We start from the raw sequence: 20,988 nt of genomic DNA, 5'->3' as shown, positions 1-20,988 counted from the left end.
GCTTAGAAACCTGGGTAAGGTCAGCTGTGAGGAGAGTGGCAGGTGGTCACGTGAGCACCAAGTGGCGCTCTGAAATAAGGTATATATCTACATATTTTTTTAAAGTACATACAGTGGGGAACATAACTTAATGTAGCACAGGGGATTCCATTAACAAAGCACAGTAATTATAGCACCAGGAGGGGCGGGCACTGACACAGAGCTGACAGGTGGCAGAGAGAGGTAGAGAGGAGAGTCAGTGGATTATGGAGGCACATAAACTGACCACGGTATCAGGGGATCAGCAGCCATGATACACATGGTCAGTTTACATGGGGGAGAACAGCACCAGGCAGGATCAGCCATGTATTTGAGATTATTCAAAGGGCCAAATTACACAGCACAAGCACTATGCTGTTATTCATGCTTTAAATGAACAGGATCCATTTTTTTAAGGTTACAACCACTATTTTAAAATAAGAAATTAAGTGAATATTCACAATTTATTGTGTGAAGATTCTCAAATCCTTTAGTAAATCAACCAAATTGTGCAGTGTCACACTATTATATGCATTCATAGCGCTGTGAAATAAACCCTCGCTTTTATTACTAATTAATATGCTGATATGATCTCCTCAGCTAGACAATTTGACCACAAACAAGTAGTATAGGTAGTCTTAAGACAGATAGCTACTATAAAAGTTGATCACCTGCTTGAGTATAAGCTCAAACAAATTGTGAGATGACAAACTAATGTGAAAACTCTGCTTTAGACTAACAACTAATACCTGTATATTTTGTAGTACCTGAGGTTGTGAAGAACCTGAACACACAGAATATCACCACCACTTCTATATCTCTGAGCTGGGACAAACCAGATGGAAATGTCAGTTCATATTATATCCAGATCCTGGAAGATCCAACTTTTGATAAGAATGTGACTACAACCTCTGACACAATTACGGGATTGACACCTGGAAATTATTATACCTTCCTGGTCTCTGCAGGTGTTGATGGTGGTAATGTAAAGGGAGCTCCCAATATTACAACTGACTACACAAGTGAGTTATCAAATAAATTATTTATTGCATGATATTCCATAATTAAAAATAAATAATTAAAGTGATTGTAAAGGTAAATCGCGCTGTAAATGGCCGCTGTGATTGGCTGTTTACAGCGATCTGTGACTGGCTGTGTCCGGGGGACATGGCCAGCACAGAACTTCCCCGATGCGTGCCCGCGGCTGTGCACAGACGGGAAGTTAAAGGGAGGTCATCCAGGGACCCCCTCCCGGCAGATAGCGTCCGCGCTGTAGCCATCTTTTGGCTATAACGCGGGCGCGGAGTGTATATATATATATATATATATATATATATATATATATATATACATACATATATATGGAATGAAGTGAATATTCACAAAATTTATTGTGTGAAGATTATCAAAACCTTTAGTAAATCAACCAAATTGCGCAGTATCACTATTATATGCATTTATAGCTCCATGAAAAAAACCTCACTTTTATTACTGATTAATATTCTGATTTGATCTCCTTAGCTAGACAATTTGACTATGTACATATATATACCTTGTATAGGTAGTCTTAAGACAGATTTCTACTATAAAAGTTGATCACCTGTTCGAGTACAATCTCAAACAAATTGTGAGATGACAAACAAATGTTAAAACTCTGCTGCAGCCTAAAAGCTAATACCTGTATATTTTGTAGTACCTGAGGTTGTGAAGAACCTGAACACACAGAATATCACCACCACTTCTATATCTCTGAGCTGGGACAAACCAGATGGAAATGTCAGTTCATATTATATCCAGATCCTGGAAGATCCAACTTTTGATAGGAATGTGACTACAACCTCTGACACAATTACGGGATTGACACCTGGAAATTATTATACCTTCCTGGTCTCTGCAGGTGTTGAGGGTGGTAATGTAAAGGGAGCTCCCAATATTACAACTGACTACACAAGTGAGTTATCAAAATAACTATTAATTTCATTTTAATCCTTAATTAAAAATAAATAATGAATGCTACTAGTTTGTATTGCTGAGGCATTTCAGCTACATTTTTGGAAAATAGCACTTTCTTATTGTGTTTGTCTTTCCTTTGGGTAACTTCAGAAATACTGTAACAAAAATATGTAAGTAGGCAAATGTTGTGTAGAACAATAAGGGTGTGCAACTTAAAGTGGTTATACAGCCACTTGTTTTTACTTAATGGAATCCCCTGTGTGGTATTAATGTTCCCCACTGTATGTGCTTTTATAAAAAAATATGTAGCTCTATACTTTATTTAAGAGTACTTCTAAGCACTCATGTGACCGCCCGCCGCTGTCTTCCTAATCTGAGAACTACAGTGGTGGGGCTGAGAAACCTGGCTGACGTTAGCTGGGAGGAGAGGAGGAGAGATGCGGGTGGTCACGTGAGCGCCAAGTGGTGCTCTGAAATAAGGTATATATCTATATTTTTTTTAAAGTACATACAGTGGGGAACATAACTTAATGTAGCACAGGGGATTGCAATAACAAAGCACAGTATTCATAGCACCAGGAAGAGCGGGCACCGACAAAAGGGGAGAGAGGAGACACAGCGGATGATGGAGGCATGTAAACTGACCACGGTATCAGGAGATCAGCAGGTATGATAAACGTGGTCAGTTTACAGTGGTGAGGACAGCATCAGGCAGGATCAGCCAAGTATTTTAGATGATAAAAAGGGCCAATTTACACAGCACAAGTACTGTGCTGTTATTCATGCGGTAAAAGAAAAGGATCCTTTTTGTTTAAGGTTACAACCACTTTAACTACTTTCTGACTGGCTCCTGTATATATACAGTGGCAGAATGGCTCAGCTGCGTGAATCGCTGTATATATACTGTGGCTTCTCTAAGAGCCATAGCAGGTGTGTGCCCCCGCTGCACGGCAGGGGACCCGATGCGCGTGGCCTGCAGGCACGATCCCTACTGGCCAACTGTGATTGTGCCCACAAGATCAGTAATGGGGATTTGTGTGTGTAAACACACAAATCCCTTTCCTGTCAGGGGAGGAGAAACCGACTGTGTGTTCCTACTAAGTCAGTCCAATCCCCTCATAGTTAGAATATACCAACGGATCACACATTTAACCCCTTGATCGCCCCCTAGTGTTAATACATCCACTGCCAGTGACATTTATACACTAATCAGTGTTTATTTTTTAACTCTGATTGATGTATAAATGTCAATGGTCCCAAAAAAGTGTCTAAAGTGTCTGATCTGTCCACCGCAATGTCACAGTCCCAATAAAAATCGCTGATCGCCACCATTACTAGTAAAAATAATAATAAAAATGCCATAAATCTATCCCCCATCTTATAAACGCTATAACCTTTGCGCAAACCACTCAATATACACTTATTGCGATTTTTTTACCAAAAATATGTAGAAGAATATTGGACTAAACTGCTGAAGACTTTTTTTTATCTTTCTTTAAATTTTGAATATTTATTATAGCAAAAAGTAAAAAAATATATATATTTTTTAAATTGACGCTATTCTTTTGTTTATAGCGCAAAAAAGGATGTAAATTTTGTTTGAGTACAATGTTGCACAATCGTGCAATTGTCAGTTAAAGCGACGCAGTGCGGTATTGCAAAAAATGGCCTGGTCAGGAAGGGGGTAAATTCTTCTGGGGCTGAAGTTGTTAAAGAGTTGAGAATCCTCACAAAATAAATTGTGCAATTATTTACTTCAATTATCTAACTAAGTGTAAATGAATATATAGATTTTTAAATAAGGAATGAAGTGAATATTCACAAAATTTATTGAGTGAAGAATGTATTAAGTCAAATCCTTCAGTAGTAAATCAACCAAATTGTGCAGTGTCACACTATTATATGCATTCATAGCGCCATGAAAAAACCCTCACTTTTATTACTAATTAATATGCTGATATGATCTCAGCTAGACAATGTGACCATGAACATATAGTATAGGTAGTCTTAGGCCGCGTACACACGGGCGGACTGTTCGCCCAACCTTGTCCGCTGAACAGTGTTTGGGCGGACAGTCCGCTCGTGTGTGGGCTTTCAGCGGACAGTTTCAGCGGACAGTTGGACGGACAAAGTCTTTCGGAAATTCCGAAAAACTGTCCGCTGAAACTGTGTTTGAGCGAACAGTCCGCCCGTGTGTGGGCTTGTCCGCTGTACTTTCGAAATGAGCGGACTGTTCCCGCTCGGAAAGTCCGCCCATTTCGAGCGCGTGTACAGGTAGGCGGGGCCCGCGAAGGAGACGTCGCGGGCTCCGCCGCCTGGAATGGGCTTAAAGGGGAACCCCAACGCCGAAAAAAAATCGGCGTGGGGGTTCCCCCCAAGTCCACACCAGACCCTTGTCCGAGCACGCTACCCGGCCGGCCAGGAAAGGGGGGCGAGCGAGCGCGCCCCCCCCTCCTGAGCCGTACCAGGCCGCGTGCCCTCAACATGGGGGGTGCCTTGGGGAAGGGGGGGCCGCGCGGCCCCCCCACCCCAAAGCACCTTGTCCCCATGTTGATGAGGACAAGGGCCTCTTCCCGACAACCCTGGCCGTTGGTTGTCGGGGTCTGCGGGCGGGGGGCTTATCGGAATCCGGGAGCCCCCTTTAAGAAGGGGGCCCCCGGATACCGGCCCCCCACCCTATGTGAATGAGTATGGGGTACAATGTACCCCTACCCATTCACCTGTGAACTAAAGTACAATAAAAAACACAACACAGAGAAAAAATATTTTATTGCACAGCTCCGGGGGTCTTCCGTCTTCGGGGGTCTTCTCGCCGGACTCCTCCGCTATGTGTGTGTAGCTCTTTTGCTAGCGGAGGAGTCCGGCTTTCTTCCTCCCCGCCGCCGGCCTCTTCTCCCGACTTCGGGGGTCTTGTCCCCCTCTTCGGTTCTTCTGCCGGGCCACCGCGCCTGGTCCGGTGGCCCGGTCTTCTGTCGCCGTCTTCCGTTCTTCTGTCGCCGCCTTCGGTTCTTCTGCCGGGCCACCGCGCCTTCTTGTAGCTCTTTTACAGGCGGTGGCCCGGTCTTCTGTCGCCGCCGCCGCCTTCCGTTCTTGTTCTTCTTCTTGTTCTTCTTCTTCTCCTGGAGATGTTGACTCGACGAGCTCTCCGGCCGGAATGCCAGAGCCGCGCTGTGCGGTCACTTATATAGTGACAATGGGGCGGTGTCACATGGTATATGTCACATGGTGACCCCGCCCCCTTACGATGTCATAGTCCCCATGTGACATCAACCCATGTGACCAACCCATGTGACATATACCATGTGACACCGCCCCATTGTCACTATATAAGTGGCAGCGGAGCGTGTCCCTGGCATTCCGGCCGGAGAGCTCGTCGAGTCAACATCTCCAGGAGAAGAAGAAGAACAAGAAGAAGAACAAGAACGGAAGGCGGCGGCGGCGACAGAAGACCGGGCCACCGCCTGTAAAAGAGCTACAAGAAGGCGCGGTGGCCCGGCAGAAGAACCGAAGGCGGCGACAGAAGAACGGAAGACGGCGACAGAAGACCGGGCCACCGGACCAGGCGCGGTGGCCCGGCAGAAGAACCGAAGAGGGGGACAAGACCCCCGAAGTCGGGAGAAGAGGCCGGCGGCGGGGAGGAAGAAAGCCGGACTCCTCCGCTAGCAAAAGAGCTACACACACATAGCGGAGGAGTCCGGCGAGAAGACCCCCGAAGACGGAAGACCCCCGGAGCTGTGCAATAAAATATTTTTTCTCTGTGTTGTGTTTTTTATTGTACTTTAGTTCACAGGTGAATGGGTAGGGGTACATTGTACCCCATACTCATTCACATAGGGTGGGGGGCCGGTATCCGGGGGCCCCCTTCTTAAAGGGGGCTCCCGGATTCCGATAAGCCCCCCGCCCGCAGACCCCGACAACCAACGGCCAGGGTTGTCGGGAAGAGGCCCTTGTCCTCATCAACATGGGGACAAGGTGCTTTGGGGTGGGGGGGCCGCGCGGCCCCCCCTTCCCCAAGGCACCCCCCATGTTGAGGGCACGCGGCCTGGTACGGCTCAGGAGGGGGGGCACGCTCGCTCGCCCCCCTTTCCTGGCCGGCCGGGTAGCGTGCTCGGACAAGGGTCTGGTGTGGACTTGGGGGGAACCCCCACGCCGATTTTTTTCGGCGTTGGGGTTCCCCTTTAAGCCCATTCCAGGCGGCGGAGCCCGCGACGTCTCCTTCGCGGGCCACGCCTACCTGTACACGCGCTCGAAATGGGCGGATTTGCCTCCGCCTTACGTGGGCGAGTCCGTTCATTTCAAAAGTTGAGCGAACTGTTTGCCCAACCTTGTTCGTCAAACAGTCCGCTCGTGTGTGGGCAAGTCCGCTCATGCAAATTTTGAGCGGACTGTTTGATGAAACTGTTTGCCGAACAAGGTTGGGCGAACAGTCCGCCCGTGTGTACGCGGCCTTAGGACAGATAGCTACTATAAAAGTTGATCACCTGCTTGAGTATAATCTCAAACAAATTGTGAGATGACAAACTAATGTGAAAACTCTGCTTTAGACTAACAACTAATACCTGTATATTTTGTAGTACCTGAGGTTGTGAAGAACCTGAACACACAGAATATCACCACCACTTCTATATCTCTGAGCTGGGACAAACCAGATGGAAATGTCAGTTCATATTATATCCAGATCCTGGAAGATCCAACTTTTGATAAGAATGTGACTACAACCTCTGACACAATTACGGGACTGACACCTGGAAATTATTATACCTTCCTGGTCTCTGCTGGTGTTGATGGTGGTAATGTAAAGGGAGCTCCCAATATAACAACTGACTACACAAGTGAGTTATCAAAATAATTATTAGTTGCATGGTAATCCTTAATTAAAAATACATAATTAATGCTACTAGTTTGTGTTGCTGAGGCATTTCAGCTACATTTTGGAAAATAGCACTTTCTTAGATAGTGTGCACTGTGTGTGTCTTTCCTTTGGGTAAGTTCAGAAATGCTGTCACAAAAATATGTAAGTAGGCGAAATGTTGTATAGAACAATAAGGGCGTGCAACTTAAAGTGGTTATAAAGCCACATTGTTTACTTAATGGAATCCCCTGTGTTGTATTAAGTTATGTTCCCCACTGTATGTGCTTTATAAAAAAATGTTGATATATACCTTTTTTAAGAGCACTTTTCAGCACTCAAGTGACCGCCCACCGCTGTCTTCCCAATCTGAGAACTACAGCCGCGGGGCTGAGAAACCTGGCTGATGTCAGCTGGGCGGAGGGAGGAGAGAAGGAGAGAGGTGGGTGGTCACGTGAGTGTCAAGTGAAGCTCTGAAATAAGGTATATATCTACATATTTTTTTTAAAGCACATACAGCGGGGAACATAACTTAATGTAGTACAGGGGATTCCATTAACAAAGCACAGTAATTATATCACCAGGAGGGGCGGGCACTGACACAGAGCTAACAGGCAGAGAGGGGGAGAGAGGAGAGTCAGCGGATGATGGAGGTGCATAAACTGACCACGGTATCAGGGGATCAGCAGCCATGATAAACGTGGTCAGTTTACATGGGGGGGGGGGGACAGCACCAGGCAGGATCGGCAAAGTGTTTTAGAAGATACAAAGGGCCAAATTAAACAGCACAAGCACTGTGCTGTTATTGCTTTAAAGGAACAGGAACAGTAGGAGCGTGCGCACACCTGCTGCATATGGCCGGCAGACGCTATTCTTTCCGGCCATCCATGATTTTGGGCACAAGGGCAGGAAAGGGGATCCCTGTCCTGTCAGGGGAGGAGAAACAGTGTGTGTGTTTCTACTAAGTAGGAAAAACAATATGTCTCCTCCCCCAGTCAGTCCAATACCCTCACAGCTAGAACAAACCTAGGGAACACACATTTAACCTATTTATCACCCCATAGTGTTAACCCCTTCACTGCCCATGACATTTATACAGTAATCAGTGCCAGTGGCTATTTTTAACTCTGATCGCTGTATAAATGTCAATGGTCCCCAAAAAGTGTCAAAAGTGTCTGATCTGTCCACCGCAATGTCGCAGTCCTGATAAAAATCGCTGATCGCTGCCATTACTATTAAAAAATAAAAATAAAAAATGCCATAAATCTATCCTCTATTTTGTAGACGCTATAACTTTTGCGCAAACCACTCAATATACACGATTTTTTTTTCACCAAAAATATGATGAATACATATTGGTCTAAACTGATGAAGAAATTTTTTTTTTTTTATTGGAATATTTATTAGAACAAAAAATAAAAAATAGTGTGCTTTTTTCAAAATGGTCGCTCTTCTTCTGTTTTATAGCACAAAAAATAAAAACCAAAGAGTTGATCAAATACCACCAAAAGAAAGCTCTATTTGTGGGGAAAAAAAGGACTTAAATTTTGTTTGGGTACAACGTCGCACGACTGCGTAATTGTCAGTTAAAGCGACGCAGTGCCGTATCACAAAAATGGCCTGGTCAGGAAGGGGGAAATTCTTCCGGGGTTGAAGTGGTTAAAGAGTTGAGAATGAAGCGCAATGAAATTACCTCACTTTTATTACTAGTTAATATTCTGACATAATCTCCTGTGCTAGACAATTTGACCATGTACATATAGTATAGGTAGTCTTAGGACAGATAGCTACTATAAAAGTTGATCACCTGCTTGAGTACAGTCTCAAACAAATTGTGAGATGACAAACAAATGTGAAAATTCTACTTTAGACTAACAACGAATACCTGTATATTTTGTAGTACCTGAGGTTGTGAAGAACCTGAACACACAGAATATCACCACCACTTCTATATCTCTGAGCTGGGACAAACCAGATGGAAATGTCAGTTCATATTATATCCAGATCCTGGAAGATCCAACTTTTGATAGGAATGTGACTACAACCTCTGACACAATTACGGGCTTGACACCTGGAAATTATTATACCTTCCTGGTCTCTGCTGGTGTTGATGGTGGTAATGTAAAGGGAGCTCCCAATTTTACAACTGACTACACAAGTGAGTTATCAAAATAACTATTAGTTGCATGGTAATCCTTAATTAAAAATAAATAATTAATGCTACTAGTTTGTATTGCTGAGGCTTTTCAGCTACATTTTGGAAAACAGCACTTTCTTAGGTAGTGTGCACTGTGTTTTTCTTTCCTTTGGGTAACTTCAGAAATGCTGTAATAAAAATATGTAAGTAGGCAAATGTTGTGTAGAACAATAAAGGTGTGTAACTTAAAGTGGTTATAAAGCCACTTTCTTTACTTAATGCAATCCCCTGTATTGTATTAAGTTATGTTCCCCACTGTATGTGCTTTATAAAAAATATGTAGATATATACCATATTTAAAAACACTTCTCAGTGCTCACATGACCGCCCGCCACTGTCTTCCCAATCTGAAAACTACAGCGGAGGGGCTGAGAAACCTGGCTGACATCAGCTGGGAGGAGGGAGGAGAGAGGAGGGTGGTCACGTGAGCGCCAAGTGGCACTCTGAAATAAGGTATACATGTACATTTTTTTTTAAAGCACATACAGTGGGGAACATAACTTAATGTGGCACAGGGGATTTCATTAACAAAGCACAGTAATTATAGCACCAGGAGGAGCGGGCACTGACACAGAGCTGACAGGCAGAGAGGGGGAGAGAGGAGAGACAGCGGATGATGGAGGCACACAAACTGACGAAGGTATCAGAGGATCAGCAGCCATGATAAACGTGGTCAGTTTACAGGGGGAGGACAGCACCAGGCAGGATCAGCCAAGTCCTTTAGATGGTACATAGGGCCAAATTACACAGCACAAGCACTGTGCTGTTATTCATGCTTTAAAGGAACTGGATCCATTCTTTTAGGTTTACAACCACTTTAAAGAGTTGAGAATCTTCACAAAATAAATTATGCAATTATTTACTTTTATTATCCAACTAAGTGCAGATGAATATATATATATTTTTAAATAAGGAATTACCGTATATACTCGAGTATAAGCCGAGATTTTCAGCCTCTTTTTTGAGGCTGAAAGTGCCCCCCTCGGCTTATACTCGAGTCATCACTGTCTGCCTGCTCGATCAGCGTATCGAGCAGACAGACAGCGGCCATTCTAACATTCAAACGCCGCGCCTCCGCCTCCGCCTTCGCCTGTGATAGGCGGAACACTGAATTTCCCAGCAGCCTGTGTTCCGCCTATCACGGACATCGTCTCATCCTCGTACTACGGACGAGGATGAGACGATGTCCGTGATAGGCGGAACACAGGCTGCTGGGAAATTGAGTGTTCCGCCTATCACGGACATCCGATAGGCGGAACACTCAATTTCCCAGCAGTCAGTGGGAAATTGAGTGTTCCGCCTATCACCGACGGAGGTGCGGCTTTTGAATCCTAGAATGGCCGCCGACGAAGAGCTGAAGGACGGAGGCTCGGCTCGGGATGGGACGGGCCGGGCCGGGACGGGCCGGGCCGGGACGGGACGCAGGCTGGACGGGACGCAGGCTGGACGGGACGCAGGCTGGACGGACACAGGCTGGACGGACACAGGCAGGCTGGACACAGGTAGGCTGCACGGACACACACACACACACACACACACACACACACACACACACGGTTGCATGGACACACACACACACACACACGGATGCATGGACACACACACACACACACACACACACACACACACACACACACACACACGGATGCATGGACACACACACACACACACACACACACGGATGGATGGACACACACACAGGGATGGATGGACCCACAGGGATGGACGGACACACAGGGATGGACAGGCATGTCTCACCCTCGGCTTATACACGAGTCAATAATTTTTTCCAGTTTTTTGGGGGTAAATTGGGGGCCTCGGCTTATATTCGGGTCGGCCTATACTCGAGTATATACGGTAAGTCAATATTCATAAAATGTATTGTGTGTAGATTCTCAAATCCTTTAATAAATAAACCAAATTGTGCAGTGTAACACTATTATATGCATTTATAGCTCCATGAAGAAAAACCTCACTTTTATAACTAATTAATATTCTGAGCTCCTCAGCTAGACAATTTGACCATGTTCATATAGTATACAGGCATACCCTACTTTTAAGTACACAATGGGGTATATTTACTAAAGTTAGAAAGTGCAAAATCAGTCTCACTTCTGCATAGAAACCGGTGAGCTTCCAAGTTTTTACCCATGCTTCATTGAACAAGCCGAGGTTTGGTTTCTATGCAGAAGTGAGCCTGATGTACTTGTACTTAAAAGTGGGGTATGCCTGGGTAAGTAGGCTTAAGACAGATAGCTACTATAAAATGTGATCACATGTTCGAGTACAATCTCAAATAAGTTGTGAGATGACAAACAAATGTGAAAACTCTGCTGCAGCCTAAAAGCTAATACCTGTAAATTTTGTAGTACCTGAGGTTGTGAAGAACCTGAACACACAGAATATCACCACCACTTCTATATCTCTGAGCTGGGACAAACCAGATGGGAATGTCAGTTCATATTATATCCAGATCCTGGAAGATCCAACTTTTGATAGGAATGTGACTACAACCTCTGACACAATTACGGGATTGACACCTGGAAATTATTATACCTTCCTGGTCTCTGCAGGTGTCGATGGGGGTAATGTAAAGGGAGCTCCCAATATTACAACTGACTACACAAGTGAGTTATCAAAATAATTATTAATTGCATAATATTTCATAATTAAAAATAAATAATTAATACTAATAATTTCTATTGCTGAGGCATTTCAGCTACATTTTGTAAAACAGCACTTTCTTAGGTAATGTGCACTGTGTTTTTCTTTCCTTTGGGTAAATGCGGGAACAAAAATGTGTAAGTAGGCCAATGTTGTGTAGAACAATAAGGCCGCGTACACACGCGGGGACTGTTCGGCCAACTTTGTCCGTCAAACAGTTTCGGCAAACAGTCCGCTCAAAATTAGCATGGACGGACATGGCCACACACGACGTACGAACAGTTTGCTGAAACCGTGCGCGATGACGTGAACGGCACGTACGACGGGACGAAAAATACGACGTCCTATACACTGCATTATAACTTTCGGGGTGTAAATCCTTTCTGAGCATGCGCGGAACTTAGTTTGACGAACAAGCCTACACACGAGGGAACTGTTCGCTGAAACAAGGTTTCAGCGGACAGTTTTTCGGAAATTCCGAAAAACCTTGTTCAGCGGACTGTTCGCTGAAACTGTCCGCTGAACGCCCACACACGGGCGGACTGTCCGCCGAAACACTGTTCAGCGGACAAAGTTGGCCGAACAGTCCCCGCGTGTGTACGCGGCCTAAGGGTTTGCAACTTAAAGAGCTGAGAATCTTCACAAAATAAATTGTGCAAATATTTACTTCAATTATCCAATATATATATTTTAAAATAACCCCTTTCCACCGAGTGTCCGCAGATATGCGGCCTTGGCTTTCCAGGGATAACAACCGATGCGGCTAAAAGCCACTCGATTATTATACCGGAGGAGGGGGAGTGGCCACCCCTCCTCCCGCCGCCTCCTACCGCCTGATCAAGCCTCTGTCCTACCGGAAGATCTGATCCACGATCTGCCACTTCCGGCGGCTATGGACAGACTGGCATGAAGACGGAAAGCCTGAAGCCATGAAGCCTGATTGTAAACACGGCACAACGTCACTTCCTGTTTACTCGGCTGCCAATGGCACTGGTTTTAAAAAAATATACAGTATTCAGAATTGCTGAAAATGGCAATCTGAATACTTTGAAGTGCAAAGGAGGGATTGTAGGTTTTTTAGAGTACCTGTCACCACCTATTACTGTCACAAGGGATGTTTACATTCCTTGTGACAGCAATAAAAGTGATCAAATTATTTTTTTAAACACAATTTAATAATGTAAAAATAAATAAAATAAATAAGAACATTTTTCTTTAAAGCGCCCTGTCCTCATGAGCTCACGCAGCAAAGAAAACGCATATGGAAGTCACGCCCGATTATGTAAACGGCTTTCAACTTACTCATGTGAGGCTTCACTATGATCGTCAGAGCGAAATCAATAATTCTAGCACTAGACCTCCTTTGTAACTATAACCTGGTAACTATGGAGATTTTTAGGTACCGTCGTTTGTCGCCATTCCACGAGCATGTGCAATTATGAAGCATGACATGTTTGGTTTGGTATCTATTTACCCAAAAAGTTGCGTTTAAAACATCGCTGCACGAATACCATGTGACATAAAATATTGCAACAATCGCCATTTTATTCTCTAAATTCTCTGCTAAAAAAATATATATAATGTTTGGGGGCTCTAAGTAATTTTCTACCAAAAAATACGGATTTTAACTTGTAAACACCATGTCAGAAATAGGCTTAGGCCGCGTACACACACGCGGACTGTTCGCCCAACCTTGTTCGTCAAACAGTTTCGGCAAACAGTCCGCTCAAAATTAGCATGGACGGACATGGCCACACACGACGAACGAACAGTTTGCTGAAACCGTGCGCGATGACGTGAACGGCACGTACGACGGGACGAAAAATACGACGTCCTATACACTGCATTATAACTTTCGGCGTGTAAATCCTTTCTGAGCATGCGCGGAACTTAGTTTGACGAACAAGCCTACACACGGGCGGACTGTTCGCTGAAACAAGGTTTCAGCGGACAGTTTTTCGGAAATTCCGTAAAACCTTGTTCGTCAAACTGTCCGCTGAAACTGTCCGCTGAAAGCCCACACACGAGCGGACTGTCCGCCCAAACACTGTTCAGCGGACAAAGTTGGGCGAACAGTCCGCCCGTGTGTACGCGGCCTTAGTCATGACAGGGATAAAGAATGAAGTGAATATTCACAAAATTTATTTTGTGAAGATTCCCAAATCCTTTAGTAAATCCAACCAAATTGTGCAGTGTCTCACTATTATATGCATTTATAGCTCCATGAAAAAACCTTCACTTTTATTACTACTTATGACTGCCAGTGATTAGAGTGTTCTCTATGTAGCACTGCTCCGGTAGCAGTTCTCCCTAGATAGTTTTTTTCCGCAGCCAGCCACACATTCACATTCACTTGTTTCTCCAAGGATCAGTCTAGGAGTGTTTTATTTTTTTTTTCGTTTTTATTTTTGGAGAACTTGGACAGGCGGGATAGTCCAGAATAAAGAGCTTGTACAGTTGAAGACTTTAACTATTCTTTCGGATAAACTATGATGAAGTCCATGCTTGAAGCAAACAACAGACTTCAGCTTTAAGGCAGCAGTAGTAAAGGCGTAGCAAGCCTGAGCAGAGTCCTTTGAAGTAGAGGATTAAATGGACAAAGTTTTTTGGAACACAAGCCAGTGTTCCCTTTAGCTAGACCTGCAGCTGACTATCTAGTACCAGAGGGGGGTAACTAAAACTCAGTCTTTAAGGTCCTTTAGGGGTGTCTTAACTCACAGGGCCCAAAAGCAAATGAATGCCTTCCTCGGTGATACCAGACCAGATTTGCAGTAGACAGCCCCTCAGTCAACTTAGTAGAACCCAGGTCTCAGCAAGTCTCAGCATTTAGGCCCACAGGTTTTCCATCTGAGGCTGCACAGCAATAGTTGCCTGGGAGGGCAATGCACCCTTTACAAGGCTGGAACAATCCTATAGAGTTAAGGCCCAGAGCTCAGTGTGCTTACAGAATATATATACAGTAGTTACCCGGCATATCATCAGAGCCAGTCTTTCTGGGATAGGCTGGGGCTGTATCATTATTCATGTTGTCATCTGCATAGCTCCACACCTATCATCCAGAAATGTCTCAAGTTTCCTGGATAGAGAGGAACACACAGCAGAACTGGCTAAATGATCACAGCTCACCAAGTACAGTGAGCTAACTATGCTTTTACCTAACAAATAATTGCAGTCACATTGACTACAATGGGACAACTAAATTTACCTATCAAAAACACAACTAACTCTATATATATATATATATATATATATAAACTTAGCACCTACCTAGGAAGGTGCTACATTTACATTTAACCTGTGCTTATGTGTTGTATTGTAAACCAACATGAGTACAACAACATAATTCAGGCTTTAAGTAACATTTTAAAAATATAAACATTTTAAAGATATAATTCAGGATCAGGAAGGTTAATGGATACTGTTGTGTTGCATCCTCATCCATACTAAATGATATTATTATTATGATATATTGTAACTGTAAGCCCTTTGAGGAAGTTTTGGTCATACATAACAGCAGATTAAGCAACAGACTTAAACAACCAAGCCGGCTTAAGAAATTATAAAATGTAGGAGCAATATTAGCGCATGCTAGTTATTTGTTTATTTTTCCAGTTATGCTATGTAATTAAAGCCAAGCTTTAACTAAATGTTTATTTTACTAGTTTTACATAGAACAGGGAATGGTTAAAGCCTCTGTACAGTTTTTATTGTCATCTCTACCCCTAGCTGGGATAGTTCCCTTCATTTCCTGTCAGGATAGCAAGTGATGATAGATCTTTGCACCAAAGAAAAACACATTTTAGTAGTGGGGAAGTGCTAGAACATCTAACAATGTTTATATTCCTGTCCTGGTGACTACCAATGCCTCCCTTTTTGTATGGTCATCACATGGTCAGGAATGGAGGGAAACTCTCCCTAACTGGGTCAGTGACAAAATATTTTTATCTCCCCCCATGCTATCCAAAGAATACATGTTTGGAGCTAGGTTTTAAGATGTAGGGCCTTTACTCTGTTGTGAGTTTACTAATCTAACAGCTCACCCCTTTACTTTGCAGTACCTGAGGTAGTGAAGAATCTGACCACAGGAAATATCACCACCACTTCTGTATCTCTGAGCTGGGAGAAACCAGATGGAAATGCAAGTTTATATTTCATCCAGATTCTCGGAGAGCCAACTTTTAATAAAACTGTGACCACAACCTCTGCTACAATTGAAAACATGACACCTGGAAATTATTACACCTTCCTGGTTGCTTCTGTTGTTGATGACAATATACAAGGAGAATATCGTACTGTATCAGCATTCACATGTGAGTGACTGCCATATTAGATGGATGTTATTATAAAACACTTGTTCAAATAGGTTCACCTTCTCAATTCTAATCTCAAATGGCTGTATGTTGATTTGGTTTCCAGCGGGAGTTAAAAGCTTGCCAGTCTTAAATAGAAATATTGTTACACTATGAAAATTATTATGGACTAAAGCAGGGGTTGCCAACCAGTGGCCCGGTGGCCACATGTGACTCGCGGAGCCCTTTGATGTGGCCCGCGACCTCCTGCTCTGGAATGGCAGGTTAGCAAGCCCAGATCGCAGGTTTCCAACCCATCATACCACATCATCGGTGTTGTGAATGAAGCAGGTGGTAGAGGAAGAAAACGGCTGCAGAGAAGAGCCCATAAGCCGATGCTTCCTGTACAGCGCCGGCTTTTGCCACAGGCAGAGTCTATGGCAAAGTTCAGTTAATCCACTGGATAGACACAGGTGCACTATGCTGGACCTGCAGTGTGGGTAATCATCAGTGTGAAAGCAGTTTAGGCCCTTTTTACACGATCGGTCCTACCCAATAGGACCCTCAATTCACCTCTACAGAGCGGCAGATGTAAACAGACTTTTGTCCGTTTACACCCGCCTGCCTCCAATCCGGTCCTAAAAATCCAATAAAAAAAAAATAGAATGGAGTTCGCCCCCTTCCATCTAGGTGGATCAGATTTGAGGGCCTATAGAGTAGCCGTAACCTGTCATCCATCCATTGTGGTTACCAAGGTTACCTGGTTACCAAGTTGCTTAATTGACCCTCACTTTTAAAAAGGCTGGGCACCCCTGGACTAAAGCAACATGTTCTCTGTTTTGCATGTGCGACATTGGGGTTGGTTTACTAAACAAAATAGAGATCGTTCCCTTGGTAAAGTTAAGGTTCACTTTGGAAAGTGAATGTTACCTTAGCTTAGTGAATAACATGACATTTTGTTTACGTCAGTCATCCGATCATATCCTAGTTAAAATCATATTTTACATTTTCATCAAGTAAGTTTGGTTTAACAAAATGAATAAAGCCTCATCTTATTCTCTAAACCAGCCCTCAAATTTTCACTCGCCTGCTTGCATTTGCCACGTGGAAATTAGCTGAGGGCAGTTGCAAAGCAGGGGCGGCCTGGGCCGACGGTTTCCTGGCTGATTGTTTCTGGCAGAAGCGGTAAAGCCTTTTCTCCAGAGCAATTGCCTCCCTGCCCCCTGGGCTGCTCTGGTGCTCTGTAAAAAAGGCTGCACCACTTATGCCAGAAGTGATCAGCCAGGAAACTGTCAGGGGGAGAGCCAGCCTGATCACACAGAGCGGGGATCTTCTGCTGTGACACAGCTTGGAGATGAAATGTCGGCGGCTGTCAAACAAAGCCCTGCCTCCTGAACTGGGTCCTATGAAAGACAGCAGATAGATAGGTAGACAGATTGACAGTGGTTGGCGTTTAATCTCCAAGCTGTGTTACAGCGGTAAATCTCCGCTCTGTGTGATCCAGCTGGCAATAATCCAGATTCCTCCCTGTGATCCCTGCTGCTTTGATGGGCACTGATGAGGCTTCATTTATGAGCACTGATAGGCTACGCTGATGGGCACTGGTAGGCTGGATTGATGGGCAATGGTAAGGCTGCACTGATGGCCACTAATGAGGTGGCGCTGATGGTCACTTATGATGTGGCACTAATAAGCTGCACTGATTAAGCTGCATTGATAAGGCAGCACTGATATGCTGCACTGGTGGACACTGATATGCTGCACTGATGGGCACTAATTGGCTGCACTGATGGGTGCTAAAAGGCTGTACTAATGGCCACTGATGAGGCTGCACTGATGGCCACTGATGAGGCTTCACTGATGGGCACTGATAGGCTGCACTGATGGGCACTAATAAGACTGCATTGATGGGCATTGATGAGGCTGCACTAATGGGCACTGATGAGACTGCACTGATGAGGCTGCACTGATGGGCACTGACAGGCTGCACTGATGGGCACTGGTGAGTCTGCACTGATGGGCGCTGATAGGCTGCACTGATAGGCTGCACTGGTGGGCACTGATAAGGCTGCAGTGATGGCCACTGATGAGGCTGCACTGATGGGCACTGATGAGGCTGCGCTAATGGGTGCTGATATGCTTTCTTGTTAATATTGTTAAAGTTGTTGTTGTTAATCTTTATTTTTTGTAACTTAATTCTGCATAAAACAGTTAACAGTGCCATGTCATGAGATATATATATAGCTTATAGCAGGGCTCAAAATTTCAAGTCTTAAAAGCTACTTGCCCCCAGTTGCCCCACCCAACCCATATCATGCCCCACCTCTAACTCCACCCCTAAACACACTGATAGGCACTGATGGGTACCGATATGCTTTATGTTAATATTGTTAAGATTGTTGTTGTTAATCCTCATTTTTGTAACTTAATTCTGCATAGAACATTTCACAGTGCCATTTCATGAGATCATTTATGAGGGTGTGTTTAGGGGTGGAATTAGAGGTGTGCAGGGTAGGGGTTGGGTAGGGCAACTGGTGGCAAGTAGTTCTTAAGACCTGGCTAGCAGCTCAGGACTTGAAATTTTGAGCCCACACTTATCAAGATTCACATGTGAACTGTCTGTATTCCTTTAGCCATTGACCCCAAGTTATAATACTTCTGTTGCTGTCCATCATCTTTGGCATTTCTTTAAACAGTCATGTTTTTATCCATCTTACTACACACCTTTTAGACCCTGATGTAGTGAAGAACCTGAAGACAGGAAATATCACCACCACATCTATATCTTTGAGCTGGGAGAAACCAAATGGAAATGTCAGTTCATATTTCATCCAGAGCCTGGGCAATTCAACCCTCAATACAACTGTGACTACAACTTCTCTTACCTTTGATGGGCTGACACCTGGAAATTATTATTCCTTTCTGGTCTCTGCTCTAGTAGATACAAATAATTTACAGGGAGAAGGTGTTTACACGTCAGCAAATACAGGTATGTCAATCATGCAACAAGCTGATTGGTTAATGTTGTTTAAGGCGATCTTACACTAGCATCATAATACTTGAGCTTCAGCAAATTAAGCCTAAATTGTAAAGGATAATAAATGCATTCAGCAACAGACAGTAGATAGAAATGTATGATGACAATAATGTTTGTTGATAGATGCATTTGAAATATACCACATTTTCCCTCTAGACTATCTTATATCAATTTAATATGAGTTTTGGCCAATTTAAAGATTGTCATAAGCCTCACGCTGGTCATACATGGGTCCGTTTTTTTTTTTGTACAACCAGTGGGTTGAACAAAAAAAAAGACCCGATTCCCCCATTCACACACTCAATGTGAATGCGGGAGTTCTCCCGTTATGTAATTGTTTTCTGATGGCGAGAAAGTCTACACAGATCAGTGCTGCAGTCTATAGCCTGCAATACTGATCAAGCCAGAAAATTTGTAGGTTGACTTCTAGGTTGACTGCTGATCTGGTCAAATTTCCATCCACGTGTGGCCAGCTTTAGTGATTTTAGTTATCATCACTGGATATTGCTATTCTCATGTCATTAAGATGGCAGTGTTTCATTATTCATTACAATTGCAATGTTTTGTTACATTTGTTAATTTTGCAAATTAAATAAATAGAAAAGGAAATATGAAAGGAAAACCAAATGTATATAGATATAAAAAAATCATAAATACCCTTTTTCCCATTTTTATACGTGCTCACATTTCCTCTGTTCACAGCTGCTTAAGAGCTGGGGGAGGAAAAACAGCCATACACTGAACTTCCCAGTGCAAGACTGTGTGTGTGTGTGTGTGTGTGTGTGTGTGTGTGTGTGTGTGTGGGAAGGCGGGGGGGGGGGGGGGTTGTGTCAAGACAAGTCTGATCATTGGAGGAGATCACACTGAGTTCCCAACACAACTAGAGAACTGGCCATGCTGTGCTCTCCTGCTTAGTGTGGTCAGTTTTTAATAGGAAAGCAGGGGGACTGGCAGGAACACCAGGGATTTCACACAGAAGAAGCAATACAAAGCCAACAGTTTTTTTTTTTTTTTCATAGATGTAAATGGTACAGCAGGCACATATGAGGAATATGACATGTTGTGTTTACACTTTAAGGTTTACATGCCTTAAACAATATTATATAGAGTAGTTGTCTTCTAATTTCTTTACGTTTTTATTAGTTTCTCAGATACATTACAAATGCTTCTTGGAAACATTTATATATAGGTACAGAAAGGAAAAATACATACAAACAGGTTAAATAAACAAAGGTGTTATCAATCCAATCTACAATTAAACATTGTCAATGAGTTAAAATTCAATGGTAGGAACTATATACCCTATCAACCCCATTGGGACCATATTGTCAATAGGGAATGTTCCTAAACTAAAAAGGGAATGGGGAAGCCAAAGGAAAGCAATATGGAAGTCACTTTGAAATTCAACATGTAGAGAAAGGAATCACAATGGTTATTAAAATCCTTCAGATAATTTTAAGCTTTAGGATGTACCAACCAGGCTTGTCAAATCCTTTTCAATTTTGCAATGTTAAAGTTTTTGTACGCAACATTAGTTCATAGTGGGCCTGTGTGTTTACTCTTAATATCACATCAAGGAGATTGGGACCAATATTTGATTTCCACAGTTTAGCTATGGTGAGCCTTTCTGCTATTAATATATTGGCCACAATAGTTCTGTAGTCTAATGAGTATATATCAATGTTTAATCCTAATAGAGCTGTTGCAGGGTTAAGAGAAATTCGATTACCCATAAAGGGATGCAATAAAAGAAGATACAGCCTTCCAGAAGCTGGAGAGGTTTTTGCAGTTCCCATATTTATGATATAATGTTCTTATTTGATCACTGCAACTCCAACAGATAGGAGAGGAAAATAGGGAAGATTTTTTAAAGTTTATAGGGCGTCAAATACCAACAGTTAAGTCTTTTTTTGAAATTCTCCCAGTGTTCTATACAAGATGTTGCAGATTGGTTTAATTTAATAACTGTATGCCAGGACTC

At 43.5% G+C, this 20,988-nt stretch overlaps 1 protein-coding gene across 1 annotated transcript in view; it reads left to right on the top strand.

The window, feature by feature from the left end:
• The first annotated feature begins 311 nt into the window (after positions 1 to 311).
• Positions 312 to 20,988, top strand: part of LOC143986726 (tenascin-X-like) — a 69,776-nt gene continuing 49,099 nt past the window's right edge. The window contains exons 1-8 of the mRNA XM_077485133.1: positions 312 to 345; positions 783 to 1,040; positions 1,712 to 1,969; positions 6,546 to 6,803; positions 8,721 to 8,978; positions 11,387 to 11,644; positions 15,737 to 15,991; positions 18,702 to 18,959. Of these exons, the coding sequence (XP_077341259.1) occupies positions 312 to 345; positions 783 to 1,040; positions 1,712 to 1,969; positions 6,546 to 6,803; positions 8,721 to 8,978; positions 11,387 to 11,644; positions 15,737 to 15,991; positions 18,702 to 18,959 (1,837 nt within the window). The remainder of the gene's footprint in view (positions 346 to 782; positions 1,041 to 1,711; positions 1,970 to 6,545; positions 6,804 to 8,720; positions 8,979 to 11,386; positions 11,645 to 15,736; positions 15,992 to 18,701; positions 18,960 to 20,988) is intronic.

This window comes from Lithobates pipiens, unplaced genomic scaffold (assembly GCF_037356315.1).
Source record: "Lithobates pipiens isolate NorthernLeopardFrog02 unplaced genomic scaffold, aLitPip1_a1.2 Scaffold_18, whole genome shotgun sequence".
Classification (NCBI taxonomy): Eukaryota; Metazoa; Chordata; class Amphibia; order Anura; family Ranidae; genus Lithobates; species Lithobates pipiens.
Note: the sequence above shows the minus strand (reverse complement) of the source record. Positions and strands in the feature narration are given on the sequence as shown.